Source organism: Amborella trichopoda, chromosome 11 (assembly GCF_054954075.1).
Source record: "Amborella trichopoda isolate Santa Cruz 75 chromosome 11, AtrichopodaSantaCruz75HAP2 v2.0, whole genome shotgun sequence".
Lineage (NCBI taxonomy): Eukaryota > Viridiplantae > Streptophyta > Magnoliopsida > Amborellales > Amborellaceae > Amborella > Amborella trichopoda.
Window position 1 is genome coordinate 16,354,600 of NC_142346.1, and position 19,460 is coordinate 16,374,059.

At 37.8% G+C, this 19,460-nt stretch overlaps 1 protein-coding gene across 2 annotated transcripts; it reads left to right on the plus strand.

The window, feature by feature from the left end:
- The first annotated feature begins 2,145 nt into the window (after positions 1–2,145).
- On the plus strand, positions 2,146–16,895 carry LOC18444868 (sec23/sec24 transport family protein). 2 transcript variants are annotated; one of them, XM_006855023.4, is made up of 14 exons: positions 2,146–2,593; positions 3,874–3,939; positions 7,969–8,022; positions 8,125–8,297; positions 9,004–9,190; positions 9,685–9,830; positions 9,938–10,092; positions 10,545–10,626; positions 10,756–10,871; positions 12,055–12,150; positions 12,504–12,627; positions 14,245–14,519; positions 15,434–15,648; positions 16,539–16,895. In XM_006855023.4, exons 1-14 carry the CDS (start codon positions 2,266–2,268, stop codon positions 16,751–16,753), a joined length of 2,232 nt encoding a protein of 743 aa, XP_006855085.1. In that variant the 5' UTR covers positions 2,146–2,265; the 3' UTR covers positions 16,754–16,895. The 2 variants fall into 2 exon arrangements, with proteins under 2 accessions (XP_006855085.1, XP_088708340.1); XM_088852214.1 differs by lacking the exon at positions 8,125–8,297.
- Positions 16,896–19,460: the final 2,565 nt, after the last annotated feature.

The following is a 19,460-nucleotide window of genomic DNA, read 5'->3' on the forward strand; positions in this document are numbered from 1 at the left end:
ATAACAATTTTATAATATACGGACTCTAGAAATGATAGTTGTCTGTTGTATTTTATACAGGAAAAAAGGCTTAAGTTCAGGAGATGTTTTCAAAAGTTGCAACGTCTTTGGCTCAAAGTTCAAAACTCTAGCAGTTACTTGAACCCCCATCTCCAAATCACTATAATCAATACAAGAACTCAACATAATTCTCTAGCTCCAGAAAACCAGTGCCAAAATGTGAACCCAAGATCCAAATTTCTGCTATTTTCAAGAGCCCAACCCTAGTAAACAAGTATAAGAAAGTTGCAACAACAAAGAGAGAGCAGCAAGTTGCATGCAATAGTTTCATATGCCCTCTTATTGGTCTCTTATTGAGAGAGAGAGTTACATATGGTCTCGTATGGGATTCTTTGTCTTATTATTTTTGAGATTTTGTGGATAATTATATAGCTTTTGGGGCTATTGAGTTTGTATTATGGGGAAGTTTCAAGGATGAATTGTGACTTTTGCTAGGTCTGGGACTAAGGTATTAATTGTCCAATTATTTTTGAGGTTTTGTGGATAATTATATAGCTTTAGGGCTATTGAGTTTGTATTATGGAGAAGTTTAAAGGATTTTCAGTTCATGGGAGGTAGACGAGAAAATAACATGTTTGATCGAGTTGCAACTACCTTAGGCATGTTCTTTGTTATCTACTCCTTTAAGTTTCGTTGATTTTTGCAGAATCATTTTTTATTTTGTCGGATTACTTTTTTATCTTTTTCTCTCCCTTAGTTCTATCCTTTGGTGCTTGGAATATGAAGATGGTTGATGCTTCTCTTGAATATCAAAAGCGTAATTTTTATCTTCCTTTTATTATGTTATAATGACCCCCACTCATGATGGTTAGATATAATTTGGTGTCTAATGGTGTGGTGTGATCTATTTGGGCAATTATTTATGAGTTTCTCTATCTCTTTGTGGGTTTCTTGAATGTATAATTCTAATTTGTTGCTTGGTTGCTCATGTGTGAGTTTGCTATGAATTGGCTTACGTGATAGACCATAGCCTGAAAATGTTATATCGAGAAACTTCACTTTTAACAATATTAAAAAAAAAAGAAAAAAACCTTCACTTTTGGCCCTTAAAACATATCGAAGGGATCGATGTAATTGGAAGATTTTTCTGGCCAAGTTTTTTTTTAAACATTAGGATCTTTGGAGTTTAATTTAAATAACAAATAATTTAGGCTGGCCTTAAAAGAGAAATTTGGGGCTAATTTGGGGCTAGGCTCGTTCTACCAAGGTTAAAATAACAAATACAATATAGGAGAAAGTGGGTTTGTGAAATTAGAAAAAATTTATCACTTTTGGGCGTTATTTATTTTATTTTGTTGAGATGAGATGGATGTGCAAGAAGAAGTTTCTTTAACTAATAATCTGATTCTTTTTTTTTTGGGGAAAAAGTTTATAAGGATGCAACCTTATAATGTAGAACTACGAATGCACCTCAAAAATCCATCAGAAAAGGTAGTTTTAATGTTGAAAAAACTTTTGATTGATCATCTCGACATCGAGATGTATGACCATGAAAAATAAAAAGATTTTAAGTCTAAGAATAATGCATTTTACAACATATTATCTACACCGTCTATTTTCAAGATTTTCATATGTTTATAGATCTACTTGATTTTAATCATTTTTGAAAATTAAAATTTTATAATTAGATATAAAAATAGATTTTGAGATAATCCTAAAAACATTTTACATCAAAATTATATACCATGATAAAATTTGAAGGTGCACCTTCCCTCTAGAGTTACGGATGCATCCGTATGCCAACTACACCCAAATAACAAATACATAATAGGAAGAAGTGGGTTCCTGAAATTGAGAAAATTTTCCCACTTTTGAGTGTTATTTTATTTTATTTTGGTGAATTCAGATAGATGTGCAATAAGAAGTTTCTTCAACCAAGAATCTGTTTCTTTGTTTTTTTGACTTTGGAAACTAATAATTTTGGGTTTATAGATGGTCTTACGAAAGAATTTCAAAGGATGATCTATTAGAATAAAAAAAAAAAGGCTGGATTTTTGGGACGGGCTAAGCCCAGGGCCATCATTCATGGCCCAGAAATCATGGTCCAGGACCAATTAGGTCTCATTAATACCCTCTGGTTTTCTACGCAGAGGAGGTTTTGGTTTTGACTCATTGCATCAGAAATCAGGCAGAGAAAGCTTCATGCCCCTCGACTCCATAAGCTTTTCTCTCTCTAAATAGAGAGAGAGAGAGGAGAGGAGCGAGATGGCAGTTAGGGCGAGCATATCGAGGTTCCCATTAGATACAGAGGTCCTAGAAGGCGGTGGCGTCCCCTGGGGTATCTCTCTCACTCCATTTTCGCCCACTGATGAGCTTGGGCACAAGCCCGCTTATGGCCGAGATGCCCATCTTCTTCCTAGATGTGAAAATTGTTGGGCCTATTTCAGTTCACTCTGCGAGCTCGATCAATGGGCATGGAACTGTGTTCTTTGTGGGACTCTTAATGGACTCTCATCTCAGTGCATTACTCGCTTGGCTCACCCTGAGTCTTGCCCTGAACTCTCTTCCTCATTTGTTGATCTCGAGCTTCCAGGTGCGCCATTCTCAGGGTCTTGTAAAACTGGGGGGAATTGGAGATTTGGGTGTCTGAAATTAGGGTTTTGGAAAACTGGGATTGGTTTGGAAAAATTAAATGGATGATTGAGTAGTTAGTTTGAGTCCGATCGCGAGTGATGCATTTTCTATTTTGTTTCTATTGAATGGATTATGAAATAAGATCTGGAAATATTGCAGTTTTAGGTTCCAAAGTAATCTGACCCAAGTGATTCAGTGTTACGGTTATCATTAAATTGAACGTTAGCTGAAAAAATGCTCACACTAAAACTGAATATTAATATTTATTAGGAGATTTTGGGATAGTTTTTTTTTTTTGAGAAAGTTAACCAGGAGATTTTGGGATAGTTCAGGATCACTTCCAAGTATGTTGATGGTTGGGCTTATTTGGAGATGTAAGTTTAATTCATATATGCTCCCATGTGATTAACTCTAGGATTACTGGGGTTTTGGTGTCAAGAAATTTGGCGTTTGCTTGAAAAACAAGTTAACATTGCTTGGTTGTCGTTTGAATTGTAGGATTTGTTGGTCAATCCTAGATAGTTCAGGTGTGGCCTCAAGCAGTGGTTGAAAATCTCGATGAGAACTCAGAAAAATTGGCCAGGTCATCTGGACTTGCCCACCCATCTGTTTTTTAAATGAAAAATTCGGATTTGCCCGAGTTTTGAAGTATAGCTATTACTACTACTAATATTATTATTGTTATTTTTCACATGTGTCTCGTTAGCGTAGTGGTAGAAGAGTGGTTTTAATATCCTGACAAACCAAAATCATATCTCATCCAAAAGATTCTTGTTCTTTTTTTTTTTTCTTCAGTTTTGTAAGACATTTGAAAAACTCAGTGATCTTTGCAGAGTTTATGTTCAACTTGGTGAGCCACCATGTTTTTGGCAGTTCCCAAGTTGGCTATCGAGTTTGAGTTCTCAAACACTGCATTTTCCAGTACATTGCTTATTGGGTTTCTTGAGAGATGTAATGTTAGTGCATAAACACTTCCATGTGATTAATTCTAGGATTTTTAGGGCTCTAGTGGTGAGAAATATGGTGCTGGCTTGAAATGCTAGTGATTCCACATATGTGATTGTTGCTTTCTTAGTTACTCTTGACGTCTAATGACATTTTTTTGTTCTCTCTCTTAATTTGCAGCTTAAGGCTTTTGTTGATGATAAATCCTGAGTATTTATTTGGTGACTTGAATTTTACGAGATTTGTTTCTTCTATTTTGAATGATCTGGGTGATTAATGGAGGATTTGTTTCAGATGACGTTCCACCAGAGGAAGAAGGTCAAGCTCGACCAGTCTATGTTGCTGCCATCGATTTATCAGGTATGGATCATGGACTTGTTACTTCCTTTCCAATTTTCAATTTTTTTTTTTGAGTGTGTAACGTTTGTGCATTGAGAGTTGCTTTTGTGAGCACTGCTGATTTTGATTTCCCTCTCTCTTTCATATGCACATGCACAAATGCTGACATTCAGCAAGTTCATCAAATAATATGATTTGGATCTCGGTTTTTAATGTGGTTGAGGCATCTTTCTTATAGCTTCTTATACATTTCTCAGTTTGCACTTCTTGTGATGTTGATTATTGCAGAGAAAGAGCTCCTAGGGTTATTATCTTTGAAATTGTGTATCATTCTCAATTTATTTTGGATGATTTGCTTGGAAACAGATGGCTTGTTTCATTTGCTTTGAATGATTCTTCTTCCATGTTGGTCCGGTTTGTCAGTTTGTAGAAGACCAAGTATATTAATGAGATGTTTGGTGAAAATGTTGATGATTCTAAGGTTTCGAGTTGGTTTTGTAAAGTTATTGGTGATCAAAACCTTGTTGGCTACCGATGGTGATTTTGCCCTATTTTCTCGGTTTGTAGAAGAACATAGTTTTTGCTTTCTTTCTCCTTTTCTTATCACCAATAATTTGATATTCGGTGCAGACTAGGAGTTTATATTCTTATGCTTCATTCTGGCTGAAAGTACTTTATCATATTGATAAGAATCGTCTTGTGTTTGACGAAGGCTTTAACAATGCTGCATTGTATCTTCTTGTGTTTCATTATGATTTCAAATATGGAGGTTGAACCGGAGGGGGCATCAGTTCGATTAGACTGGATCAGTTCACTGTTCAAAGCAGTCAAAAAATAAAAAATAAAAAAGGAAAAATACAAAAATATAAGAGGACCAGAAAAATCTAAAAAAAATCCAAAAAATTACTGGGAGCAACATAAAATTATAACAGAGCATATGTTTGTATATCATGATGCAAAAGAAAAACCAAAAAGACACAAAATCCTTATTGTGAAATATTTCGGTAGTTCAACATTTTCCATAGTAGCATTTAGGCATTAAAGAAAAAAAGTTATAAAAATATTTTTTCTTAGAAAAATAAAACAATCCAAAAATACATAAATCCATAATATGGAACACTTTTTAGGAATCAACATTCTCCATAGTACAATATTTGCATTGATGTTTTAGAGAATGAACAATAAAATGAAGATGATATTGAAAACAGATAACCAAAAAAAAAAAACTGACATTGACATACAGAAAATGCATGTTAGTTAACAAATAAGAGAAACTTACGACAATAAACTAAACTTACAACAATAAACTTCTTAACACAAAAAAACCCTTAAATTGAATATAAAAAATAACCTATTGCATTGATTTGAAAAAAGAAGAAAAAATCCTTTCTTGCAAAATCCTAAAAATCCAGTTTTTTCTATTTTTAAATAAAAAACAACCAAATAAAATGAGGGTATAATAAACTTACTTGGGGTCTAAGATAGGGTGGATTGATGGTTTAGATCCTCCTTGAAGGTTCACAATTTTTGCCAAAGTTTTAGGGATTTTTGGGTGTGTGTGGGTATATATATATATATATATATATATCTATATTAAATAATATAGGGTTATGTTAGGGTGCTCACACTTGGAGTAATTTATCATTATACTCAACAAATTTGGACACTTATATACCCTTGCCTTGTACATAGATCTTTTTTTAGTAAGGATATTTTTGGTCATTAGGAGCGGTGTGACGTCATCTGACATAATCTACATGGGGGGTGACATCATCCACATGGAGCATTAAATACCACTAGTGTGCTCTATGTGGGTGATGTCACATCCCATATGGATGATGTCACACCCCTCCTAATGACAAAAAATACCCTTATAAAAAAAATGCTCCATGTACAAAACAAGAGTATAGAAGTGTCCAAAATTTGTTGAGTACAATGATAAGCTACTCCATTGTGTGAGCACCCTAACATAACCCTAATATATATATTATGCATAGATATTATATATACTAACGAGAGAGAGAGAGAGAGAGAGAGAGAGAGAGAGAACCAAAAAGTGCCAAAGTACTCTTTCTTTCTCTCTAAAATTCACTCTTTAACCCCCCAACCCTCTCAAGTATAAAAATACTAAATGGCCCCCTAAAGTATTTCAAAAGGACAAAAAAACTCAAAAATCGTGAAATTTGATTAAAAAATTGCGAAAAGAGGGGCTTTTCAGTTTTTTTTAGCCATATCAAGATGGGCTAGTCTGAACTGGACCTGTCAAGCCTGTCGAATCAGCTAGTCCAGTCATTGAACCAGCCAATGCACTGGTTTTGTGTCTGTTCAATGGACATTTCAGTCAGAATGTTTGGACTAAATGAATTGTCACCAATCTGGTGGTTCCCAGTCCTATTTGGTCTTAACATCATTGATATTTCAATGCAACTATCTTTTTTTAAGATTATTTGGTATGCATGACAGGTGCCCACACTAAATTCTTGAAAGTACATCCTGTAAAGTTTCTATCAGTGTTTCAAGATCTCGGCTGAGTCCGCCTCGGGCTTGCGCCAAATTGAGTTTTCCATTATAAAAAGGGTGCTTCACCCTCATTATTTTATCTCTTTCACTCCTTTCTAAAATGGGGGCACCATCCCCTTTTCATCTGTCTCTACTAAGTGCTCTCTCTCTCTCTCTCTCTCTCTCTCTCTCTCCCTCCCTCCCTCCCTCTAAAAGGGAGCAGAAATCTCCCCCTTTCATCTCTCTCTGAAAGGGGTAAAAATCTCCCCCTTTGTCAGCTCTTTCCAAAAGGGAGTGGAGATCCACTCTCTGATTCCAATGGTCTCTCCTTCAAGAGAGAGTGATGCTTGAGAGAGAGGGATATCTGTGTGTGTGTGTGTGTGAGAGAGAGAGATTCCTATGCAAGAAAGAGAATAGATAGAGAGATCCCTATGTGAGAGACAAAACAGAGAGATGCCAATGAAAAAGAGAGAAGAGAGATTTGTGTGAGAGAAAGAAGAGAGAGATCCTTGAGAGAGAGATACCTGTATGAGAGAGAAGGAAGAGAGAGGAAGATCATTATGAGAGAGGAGAGAGAGATCTGTGAGAGAGGTGTCTGTGACAGTGGGAGAGACATGGCCAAAGGCTCCTCTCTCTCTCTCTCTCTCTCTCTCTCTACCCTAGGCCATGTGCCCAAAGGCCTCTCTCCCCCCTAGGCTTGTGGCCAAAGTCCCCCAATCTTTTTTATTTTTATTTTATTTTTGCTTTTGGTTTTTAAATTGCTTACTACTTGGGTGAGTCCGAGTAACTTAACTTTGGCCAAGGCCGAGTCCGTTGCCCGAGCCGAGTTCTAGAACACTGGTCTCTATTTTCTTTAATGTTTTAAAAAAGGGTTTGTTGGTGTGGAATGCTCAACCACCAATCCCGATCTAGACTGGCGAAATCGGCAATCTAGAAAAAAAAAGAAAGAAAAAGAAAGCAAAAGTTGTATTATGTTACATATAATATATTTAAAAGTAATATCAGCAATAACAAATAGTGGTTGGTTAGGCCACTGCGGTTGGCAACCAAGACGGAGGAGGATCAATTCCTCCGATTTCTTTTTACATGTTAAAAAATTATATAGGATGGAAGTTAAAAAAAGAAACAGCCGCCGGGAGGATACTGAACCCCTTCTCTTGATAAAAGATTGCGGCAATAACAGCCAAAGCATTTGAACCTTGCTTGTACTAGTAGTACATATTATATACCATATAGTATTAAATTGCTGATTCCAATCAGGAACTGGCATGGCATTGAGCGATTCCCCATCAGGACTGGTGATCTCCGATCCTAATCGAAGAATTTTTATCACTGATCGTTATGGTGTCACTTTGGTTGTTTGTACTTTGTAGTGCTAGTAGCCACTCATGCCACGTATCTCTTTCTTTTTCTTTCACTAAATTTTAAGTCTATCTGCTGCTTCATTTTCTTCTTTCATAGTGTTGTCTAGTGTTTACTTGCTCATGAGAAGCACTCATTTATATCAACTTTTATCACAATTTTGCTTGAGCTTTTGAAAATTTTCTGCAGCTTCTGAAGAGTTCTTGGAACTAGTTAAAAGTGGACTCTTAGCTGCTCTAGAAGGTAATGAGACTTCAGAGACTTTGTGCGTGTGTGATTATTAGGTCACCTAGCCAATTGTTGTGATATCATTGAGTTAACATTGTTTTTGTTTGCATATTGTAGCTCTTGGGCCAGGATCATTGTTTGGGCTTATTACCTTTAGCCACAAAATAGGGCTATATGATGTTCAAGGGCCCATACCAGTTGTAAAAAATGTTTTCATTCCTCCAGAGATCGATGAAACATTACCCATTGAACTTGAAGATGCTATGCCATTGCTGTCTTTCCTTGCTCCTGTATGTGAACAGCTGATATAAATCTGATTTGTGCTAATTTGATGTTTCAAACTACTTATAAAGAAAACATGTTAGAACTTAGAAATTGTGATATTTACTGCTTTCATGCAAAGGCAAGGCAATCACTGGGACATACGTAATATTGTCAGCCCCAAAATAAAATGAAGTCTTTCATAATATCAGACGAGGGTGAGGTGACCTCATCCTTACATATCACTTCAAGTCCCTCCACTCTGCTTTATTTTTAAAGCATATCCTAACTAAAATCAAGCCATTAAGTTGTTTGGCTTACATCCAGGTAGATGGGATTCTGGAGGTTGCATTATTCTTCTGTTTCTCCCAGAAAGCTGGCAACTGAGTCAAAACAGAAGAAAAAAAGGATATCTCTGGGTATCTCGGCTGCCGTATTGTAACCAATTTAATTGTAAACCTTTCAAAAATAAAGCAGTGGTGATGGGCAAAATAGTCATTTTCATTCACCACAGCCTTATGCATGGTTGCCATTCCGATATTTGGGATAGCAGTTAACCTATATTTATATGTCTGCAAAAAGAAAAGTTTCTGACATTGAAATATGCCCTGGGGAACCAACTGATCTTTTGCTTATTTTTTCATGGATGGTCGATTCTATAGTAATCACGCCTCCAGGCATACGACAGCATAAAATTTTGAACTAGTTATTGGGTTCTTCTGATTTCTGGATTAGGTCGAGACTTGTAAAGATCGTATCGCCTCAGCACTTGAAACCTTGAAGCCCACAACATCATGGGAAAGAACCACTGGAGCAGGCCAAGCACTTGATGGTGTGCTACTTGGTGGGCGTGGTTTTGGAGTAGCAATGGATGCCCTTATAAATTACCTCGCATCAGAATATGGAAACACCTTTGCTTTGGGTAATGCTAAAACCCAAAAGGCATCCTCCTGCCTTCAAATTTTTTATATGACCTGCTCACTAACTTGAGCGATATTCTTTTCTTCCTTGATTGGTAGCTTGAACTGTATATCTTTAATTATTATTTTTATTTTATATTGTGGGGCTTAGTCGTTGGGAAAATTTCAGGACCATACTTGGAACATCTGCACAGGTCATTTAGATCATCCAGAAACTTGAAATATCAGCATTGTACCTGGACCAATCAATTTTTTTATGGACCATTTGATTCATTTTTTTTGAAAGATTGTACACTGCGGTCAAATCTCCCTTTCTCCTTCACTTGGCTGACATTTTAAACACCTAATCAGGAGTACAATCACTATTATAAAGATGGGCCATGTTCTGTCTTGGTGTTTCATTTTTGGGGCCACCTACACTCTTTGCAGGTGTTTCGATTACTTTTCTGATAATTTCTAATAATCTTCTCATGTTTTTGATACATACCATATGCAGCCAGGGTCTTTGCCTTTCTTTCTGGTCCTCCTGATTATGGAGCTGGCCAGTTGGATACGAGACGCTATGGTGAGCAATATGCTAGTAAAGGAGAAGATGCTGATCGTGCTTTGCTTCCTGAGCAAACTCCATTCTACAAAGATCTGGTAATTTTGTTTTTGGCAGCGTGGCTACAAATTACTGAAACCTTTTAGGAGCTCTGCGAAGATTCATGAGCAGTTACTTTCAACAAGGACTAATTTGCACTTGCCAGGCTGCTGCGGCCGTTCAAGCAGGTGTTTGTGTTGACATATTTGCTGTCACAAATGAATACACAGACTTGGCATCTTTAAAATTCTTGAGCATTGAGAGTGGTGGCTCATTGTATCTGTATTCAAATACTGATGATTCAACACTTCCTCAAGACATGTAAGTTCGGAATGTCTTAACCACATATTGGTTTTGGGTTTAGGTCTTTTGAATTCCCCGTGTATGAAATGATATGGTGGAGTACCCATGTTAATGTTCTTTTTGTTGTATGGCTGAATGATAGGCAGAGCAGCTTGGAAAACCATCAGGAAACTCCCAAAACTAGTTTCAGACCATTGTATACTTGAATGCCATGGATTGTGTCTGTGCTAAATCGTAGTCCATATATTATAGTCATCATTATTCAATGAAATAATGGATTGTAATTGATAGAGGAGCCCATCAGAGCAGGACATGACGCCAATCATGGGCTGCACTCACTCTCCATTGCCTCCATCATTTCATGGGATGTTGATGTTCGAAGGAATTATTCTTTTCCAATATTCCTTTGGGTTATAGGTTGCTGTCCCTATTTCTTTTGCATTTCGTGATGAGGTAATTACTCTTGTCAGTTACCGGATGCTGAGCCGTCCATATGCTTTTGGTTGCATATTGCGTCTTCGAACATCTTCTGAATTCAAACCTGGGCGTGCTGTATGTGTGCTCTCTTATTCTCTTCATCCATAATCATTTCTAGTCTATACCTACTAATTTTGCAGATTTTGTTCTTGTGATTAATATCATCAGCAGCCATATCAACAATATGATATTTTTCTTTTGCAGTATGGTCATTTCTTCCCAGATCCCCAGTATGAGAATGTTCAACACATTATTTGTTGTGATTCATTTGCCACCTATGCTTATGACTTTGAGTTCGTTAGTAACTCCAGCTTTTCCCGGTATGGATGCCACAATGACATGAAAAGTGTCTTTATGCAATTTTATGTTGGTAAATGAAATTCCAAAGGGGCATGTAGCATCTATTCTCCATGGTGGACAGGTGGAGATTAACTGTACCGGTGTTAATATTTCTGCAGCCCCGTAGTTAATCTTGACCACCTATCCCTTTAGGAGTAGTGTGTACAATAATGGATTATGCTTTATGGTGGATACTTTCCCTTTAATGTTTATTGTGCCAGTTTTTAATTAGCAGTCTGCATGCATCTATTAGTCAATTTATTCGTTTTTCAACAGGCTTATCCTGAGATCACTAAGTGTTTTATTTAAAGTTTTTCTCATATTTTTGCATGGTTCAAAACATGGTTTTTTTGTGCTATTTTTTGTTGTCTATAACATAACTTCCTATATCTTGATTTCTCCACCCCATAAGAATTTGAAGAATTCTTTTGAAAATGTGAGGAAAGAAAGATTGCTCTTATGACATGCATATATTACTGGCCTTCAACAGTAAAAGGAACCTAGTTAATGGAATGCTCATTGTCATTATTTAGTTACAAATTTTCATTATAAAAATGTTATTCATCAAGGGAAAGAACCATTTTCAACTTTTGGTTTGCAAAGTCCATTGTAGTAAAATGTTGAATTTCTTAGAGCTTGAGGATTTGAATATCCATTCTGATTTTATGCTTCATGATAGACCTAGATATATTGGCTTTTGAAGCCCATTTATTGTTCCTAATGCTCCCTTTATCGTGAGTATTCCATTGTTATTAACTTTTGAGATTTGAAAGTTTATTTTCCTTTAGCTTACTCATAAATATGGTCTTCATGAGCCATGAAATGATTTGATTGATATAAGGTAATCCTATAAGCTTGTTAACTGAAGATATCTGTTTTGTTGTCTTGATGGTTTTTACAGAATTGATGGTTGTTTAATGACTTACTAGTTAGACTTTAATCAAATTGTAGTTTTTGTCGGCTGTAACAGTTAATTTGGTATTAACTAGTAAACGATAAAAGAAAACATTAATTTGGCAGTACCAAGATTTTTTATTGACAAAATAGAACAATTTAGACAATCTAACAATCAAAACAATTTAATAGGTTGGTATAAATGTATGAGTCAGATCAAGTATCTGAAGATGTGTTGGATATGCTTAAACTGAGGTGCTTCTTTTGTAGGCCCTCTGAACTTCCTGTGCTGCAGATAGCATTCCAGTATACTGTTGTTGTGCCACATGAGGAAACCTCAAAGTCAGGATTGACTTCCATTGACAAGTATGTTGGTGCTTTGTTATTCCTTAGCTTAGCTTGAATTTTTTCTCACACAGATTTTCATTATGGCCTTATATTTTGGCGTTCCTCTCTTTCTCATGTAAATTTTCATAATGATCTTGTACTGTGGCATTCCTATCTGTCATATAAATTTTCATAATGATCTTGTACTGTGGCATTCCTATCTGTCATATAAATTTTCATAATGATCTTCTATTTTTGGCATTCTTATCTTTCTCACTTAAATTTTCATTATGGTCTTATATTGTGGGATTCCTATCGTATTGCTTCTATTTTCTTACCTATATTACCATCTGTGGCTTGATTTTATGCTTAAGGAACTTTTATGACTGCAGGAATAAGCATTCACTAAAGAGGAGATTAAGGATACGGACTATGCAATATGGAGTTGCAGAAAATATTAATGAGCTTTATGACAATGTAGATTCTGAAGTTGTCCTCTCCATCCTTGTTCACAAGGTCAGTTATCAACATGTTCCTGCTTATGTATGACATTTTGCTATACTTCAGTAAATATTCATCGTCAATAAAAGTTTGACATTTGGTAACAGCAGCAGTAAAGTTAAGTTGTCCTTGGTGATTAGTGGGATTTGTTTGGATTTCCTTGATTGGTTGGTTTAAAGGTTTTTATACTAACCTCCATGTGCTGTTCATTTCACCTTACCATTAAAATTAGTAGTAGTTTATGAGGTCCAGGATCTTTTCCTTTTCTCTTTTTATTATTGGAAAGGTGAACTATATAATCAATGGACTGTGGCAAATCTTGAACCGCAGAGATCATATCTGTCCGTTTATTAAAAGTTTTCTGCCTTGGATGTGTAGGTGGCACCGAAGCACTTTGGCACCCGCCTAGACCCAGGCGGGTACTAAATGGGCGTTTAGGCGCGTGTCTAGCGCTTTGGCCTGGGCGCCCGCTTTTTTGTGGGGTGTGTGTGTGTGTGTGTGTGTGTGTGTGAGAGAGAGAGAGAGAGAGAGAGAGAGAGAGAGAGAGAGAGATTGTGGATGTATGTGTATTTGAGAAAGAGAGACTATGTTGTTTGTTGTGTCATGTGTGTGTGTGTGTGTGTTCTTCCTCTCTTCCTCTTTCAACCATTCTCTCCATATTGAACCAATCCCTTCTCTCTTGAAAAATAAGGGGGTTCATGGGTGTGTTACTGTCGATTCAAGAATTGCCAATTTGACTCGGAATTGCTAGAGTAGTATCGAGATCGGTAGGTGACGGTTCTGGTTTAAGAAACCCGGAATTGCCCCGATTCCTTTTTCTTCCTTTTCTATCCGCATGGCGATCCAACTTGGGAATATCCTGTCTGATTGGGAGAATCGGAATCTGGCGGCTAGTGATTCAGGGCTTGATACCTGTTTGTAAATCACTGGTTATTATTTTCTATCTTTAACTTATCCTCAATCCCTCGCCCTCTTTGAATAAACCCCCCATTTTGTTGTGTATGTGTGTGTTGTGTACATATATTTTGTTCCTCTCTCTCGCTCTCTCACTATTTTGTCTCCATTGAACATGTCTTCTCTCTCTTGAAAATTTTTGCTTGGTTATTTTTTTCCTGTTGGCTTTCTTTTGGGTTGGGGGGGTGGAGGTGGGTTTGTTGTGGATGTGTCCGTACTCTCTCTTTCTCTTCAACTATTCCTCTTGCTCTCTCTCTCTCTCTCTCTCTCTCCAAGTAATCCTTTGTCTCTCTCATTAGTCTTTAAACAGTCTCTCTCTCTCTCTCTCTCTCTCTCTCCAAGTAATCCTTTGTCTCTCTCATTGGGGGTTTTTATGTAGAAACCCCCTCCTGCCCCTCTTTCTTTTCATTGGTCTGCCACCTCAGGTATGAGGTGCCTGGCTGGCTGGCCAGGACCCCTGGTTGCCTAGCCAGACCTTTTAAAACCTTGATCTCTATCCCATAAAACTATGTATGTTGATGGAGGGAAAGTTTTGGGCCCATTGTTGGGGCTCCTATTTTCTCCATCACTGTTGGATGGCGATGTCACCAATGGACTATGGTTTTCTATGTCAAGGAATTTAGTATTCTTTACCATATTAATTTGGTTTACTTATGGGTACCACTGGAATTTGATCAGGTTATTTCAGCTTCTTTGGAGCAAGGAGTAAGAGAAGGGAGGTTTTTGCTTCATGAATGGCTTGTTATTCTCACAGCTCAGTATAATGATGCTTACAAGCTTATCCTGCATGAAAGTCGCCATCCAACTACACGGGTTGATGTATCCTTCTTACAATGTCCACAATTGCAGCCTTTGCCGCGACTTGTATTTGCTTTGTTGAGAAATCCTCTTCTTCGGTTACATGAAGAGGGGGTTCACCCTGACTATCGCATATATCTTCAATGCCTTTTCAGGTGCTTGACTTTGCCTGTCATTTATGGGATACTCCAGTTTACTGCAGACTGTGGAAATCCGTAGTCTGTTAGAGCCATCACTGTTTCATAAAATGGATGGTAGAGAGAGAATGGAAGAAATTGTTGGGTTCATCTCTTGTTTTAGTGGGTTCACTCATTCCAGGGTCCATTTAATTATGGAGATGAATCCCAGTGGATTCTGGTTTTTCACAGTCCATTAAATTATTGTAAACTTCCCCAAAATGGAAATAAACCTCTGAGAAAAAAAGCATTCATTTTTTTGATAGGAGAAAAGTAGCATAGATTAGGACTGGAACAACTGCTATTCATGGCTTAACAACCACTGGGCAAAAACACTATGACCGAACCCATGAAGTGGGTATCATACTGTACGTACAGATTTAGTGCTAGTTTTTTTGGAAAACCATTGAAGCGGTGCGTGGCAACGCCTTTGTTAATCACACTTGTGCTCCAGGGACTTGAAATTCCTAAACAGTTCCAGAATAGACATCTTTAAATTTGACTTTAACCTAGGTCCTGAATTTTGAGAAACTCCCTACTTGGTATGTTCAATATTCGACTGGGGTTGTTTCAAAATTTCAAGTTTTTGCATATGTAGTTGTCTAGGCACTGTTTCAATTTTTTCTTTTTTGGGGTTTTATTTCCTTTTAATGTTGGTACTTTGTACACTTACAAGTAACAATGTAAACTGTAAAAAATAACTTTGTTACTTTGAATCTTCAAAGAAAAACTTTGCTACTTTGTAAAAAGCATTGTTACTTTGTAAATAATATTGGCTTGGATCTTTTTATGTTATAAGATTATTATGCAAATCAAGTGTCAAATTTTAAGTTTTGAGCTTTGTGACATTCCCATTCTCACATTTACTCTTATTATTTACTTTTTCAATGCAGTGCTTTGGATCCAAGTTCTCTTAATCGTGCCATATACCCAGCACTGACATCATTTTCTACCCCGGATAAGCAAGCTTATCCACGTCATTCATTGAGCCGTGCTGCTCTATTAACTAGTGGGAGTCCGATATTTTTCCTCGATGCTTTCACAAATCTCATTGTATATTATTCTTCAACTGCGGATCCTACACATCCCTTCCCTCCTCCCCAAGATTGTAAGTCATCTTTCTTTGCATTTGGTATATAGTGGTACAAGTGTGGTTGAGTGATTTTCTACATTCATTTTGATTTTTTTGGATAAGTAACTAAAATAGCAAAGTAACATTCGTTTTGATGGTTAATGTAGAGAATTAATAAATGGAAAATAGAGTTTTATCCTAGTGGCCTTTGGAGACACCATACTCTATTAGGGTCATCACCATCCACTGTAAAGATGGACGATGGATAGATAGTGGGACCTCTCAGAACAAACATGACCACCCAAACAGTGGATCCCACTCCTCATTACTGTCGATTTCATTTCAATTAATTGTGATGACCATGATAGGCTTGTTTTTGCAGTCCATTGGATTACAGAGCACTCTCCCTATTGAACATCCTTGTCTCTCTTGTAACTTTTATACAACAGATGTACATCAACTTTCTTGAGTCCTTAGGAATGGGGTTGAGGCAAGGTGATAGCACCACCTGTGATTCAACTACCGGTTTTGGTTTCCATTCCTATCAATGCTAATACCTTCCGAAATCTACTAATGGTTTCAAAAAATTGTAACCCACTACTAACAGGTAACATTCACAAAAAAAAAAAAAAAACAAAAAAAAACGACACTTTCTCAAGTCCTTGATATCCAGTAACTCTCTTTTCTGGCTGAGCCAAATAGTAACTCTCAAAGAGTTGATATATTTGGCAGAGTTGATATTATTTGGCAATGATGACCATTGGCATCGAGGTTGAAAGTTTGCACCAAAAGGCTTATTATTGGCTGCCTCGTATGATATGGACTGACGATTTTGGTTATTATTGGCTGCCTCGTATGATATGGACAGTGCATGAGTTTATTAGCAAAAGAGATAGTATCCCCTAATGGCTATTTTATTGTATCAGGTCTTCTTCGGGCGACGATCAACAAACTGAAGCAAGAGAGAAGCATAACCCCCAAACTTTTGCTAATTCGTGGGGGTCAGGATGATGCATCCCCATTTGAACATTATCTAATAGAAGAGCAAGATGTGGATGGAACCGGGCTTACCAATGGTATGGGTTTTGTTTCCTTTTTGGAAGATATCTCAAGGAATGTGATCGAGTGCATAAAGCAATAATAGGAATTGTCCAAGGGTGTGGATTCATGCTTTAAACAGTGAGCTAAGTTTATTAAGTAAACGGGCCCTCTCTCTCCCCCCCTCTCTCTCGATATTTCTCTCTGCGATACAAATAAAAGAAATGATGCTTTTGAAGCTTAAATTTTGTGAGATTAGTGCTGCTGATTTTTCTGCATGTAAAATGTACAGTAACATGCTTGGATAAAGCTATCACTGTTTTCCTTTTCCCATGGTAACGATTTTATTTTTAAATGCCTGGGGATCTTTATGTTAATGTAAGGTATACAGCTAGGCTCACTTATAATCCAGTTTCTCTTCATGATAAAAATATGAATCGAGTAAAATTCTTCTGATGGTGTTCTTAAAGTTCATGCTATTATTCTGAGGCAATTGGTTTTCCCAGAACATGATAAAACAGGTAGGAACCGTGCCTCCTCTTCACATGGTGCGTGTACCATACCATATAAATACCAAGGGCGATTTGGATGGACTGAATAAGTGCTATTGACTGGCATTAATCATGACCCAAAGTAAAATAAGTATTTTTTGTTGTAAGGTTTGTTGAAATTTAGCAAGTATTGGCTGCATCTTTCAAATTGGGTAAAAAATGGATGAAATAATTTACGAGGAGCATGCAAAAAGTGGTTTCATGTTTAATGGTGCATCCAAACTGACTTTAGTAGATATAATAAAAAAAATCTAGTTATGATTTTTATACATGTTATATATACAGGCCGCGGCAGTATAAGAGCTGCACAAAGCGGGTTTTGAAATGCAAGTTGTTTGGTGCCGACGTTATATAGTGTTACGCTGGATATTGTAGACGTTGGGCCACCATTACTTCACACAGGCAAATCCCAATAATATTGGAAGTCCGCTCCTCTCCCGCCACTCTATAATAACTATGCCTAGCTCCTCAAACGCTCCTCCTTCTCGACTCTCAAATCTCCCCACCATTTCCCCTAAATTTGAGCCCAAACTCACCCAATCATCAACGGCTCCATCCTTTACACCTTTTCTTCTTAGCACTGCACTCAAAGCGCCCTGCCCTTCAGTCATCCAACCCCTCTTTCACAGATGCCTCCCCCTCCCTCACTGCTTTGGTCCCCTTTCATGGGTGCTTTAAAAATATAAAGGATTCGGCTTCTCCTGTCTCTACATGCTTGGCACCCTCACACCTTCAAATCAATTGGAGACCATTTCGAAGACTTCGTATGGGACTTCGTATGGGTGCACTGGATATCGGCGGAATGGCTCTCCATGGGCTCTATCCGGTTGCTCATAGACGTGCTTGCTCCTCATTTCTCCCTTGTGGCCTCTTCTATCATGTTCATGGGTCTTGGGCTGTGGCCTCCCCCCCTCCATTACCCACTCTCAGAGAGTAGAAAGACCCACTTCAAGCTACTACAGTCATCTGTAAAAGGAGGCCTCCCCATCATTACTCTAGATCTTACCATCCTAGCGACCATGATGCTCCCAAAGTTGTAGTACACAGGTCCAACCCTCCACCGCTTGCCTAGCCCCTTATGAAAGTCCAATCTAGGGCACCCCCCGGCAGCCTTGGGTGCCAACCTTCCCTTAAAACGTTTAGATTTCAGATCATTCCTCGAAAGTTCTAACTTTACGTTGATACTGTCTCTAGTCTCATCAATCGACACCTGGAAGCACCTCCTTTCTCGTCAATCCCTCTCCCTCATCTGACGGCTACCCTTGTTCCTCTCTACCCTCATCCCAACTTATCTGTTTCTATCTGGCCTCTTCCCATTCTTGTGACTTTGTTTCTTCGCCTTTCCCAACCCCGAGAGCTCTCTCCTAGCCCTCATCCTCTTAACTCTCTACCCCTGGTCCACCGTGGGTTGGCCTCTCTCTAATTTCGACCTCTACACCTTTCCTCCACATAACACCACCCCACCATCCTCCACTTTGGCCCTCTCAATCCATCCTACTTTTCCTCCTCCATTAAGCCCTTTGTGATCCAATTCCTCTTCCCTGGGCTCTAACCCTTCCTCCCCCTCCTTTACTCCCACCTCAGTAACCCCTGATCCTGTCTTTCAACCCCATGGCCCTCCTTCCTCAATCCCAGATGGCCTCCTCCGATGCTCTTATCCTATTCCCCACTCCACACCATTCCCTCAGGAGCCTAATCCCATCAGCCCTTTTTTTGGTGCCAACCCTTGTCACTCATCCTATCCCCTCTCCCTTTTCCCTGCACCCTTTCACTCACTCTTTTGGTCCCCAACCCCTTCTAATTTCCTTCCAAGGGGACATCTCCACCAAACCATCCCCTCCCCCTCGCCCTCGACCCCTTGTGGGAATTCATTGGTGAAATTTTTTATTTTATTGATTAAGTAAAGTCTATTGATTTAAAGTCACTTTAGAAATTACCCAAAAAAATAAAAAAGTCACTTTAGCAAGCTTGTTTCCAAACCAAAACTCAAAAACTTAAAATCAATAAGGAGTTAGTTTTTGAATGAACACAACCTTAAAAAAATTGTAACACTCGAGGAAATTAAAGCAACGGCGATAGTTATTTAAATTTTCTTTTTTGAGAAAATTACTAAAGCCACTCCAATTTGTACTTTCTAAACACTCTATCCCCATCCTAATATTTTCTTACTTCTTTTTATAAAAAACTAGCTTTTCTTACTAATACCCCCCCAACTGAAAAAGTTACTCTTTTTTTGACCAAAATACCCCTTACCGTACT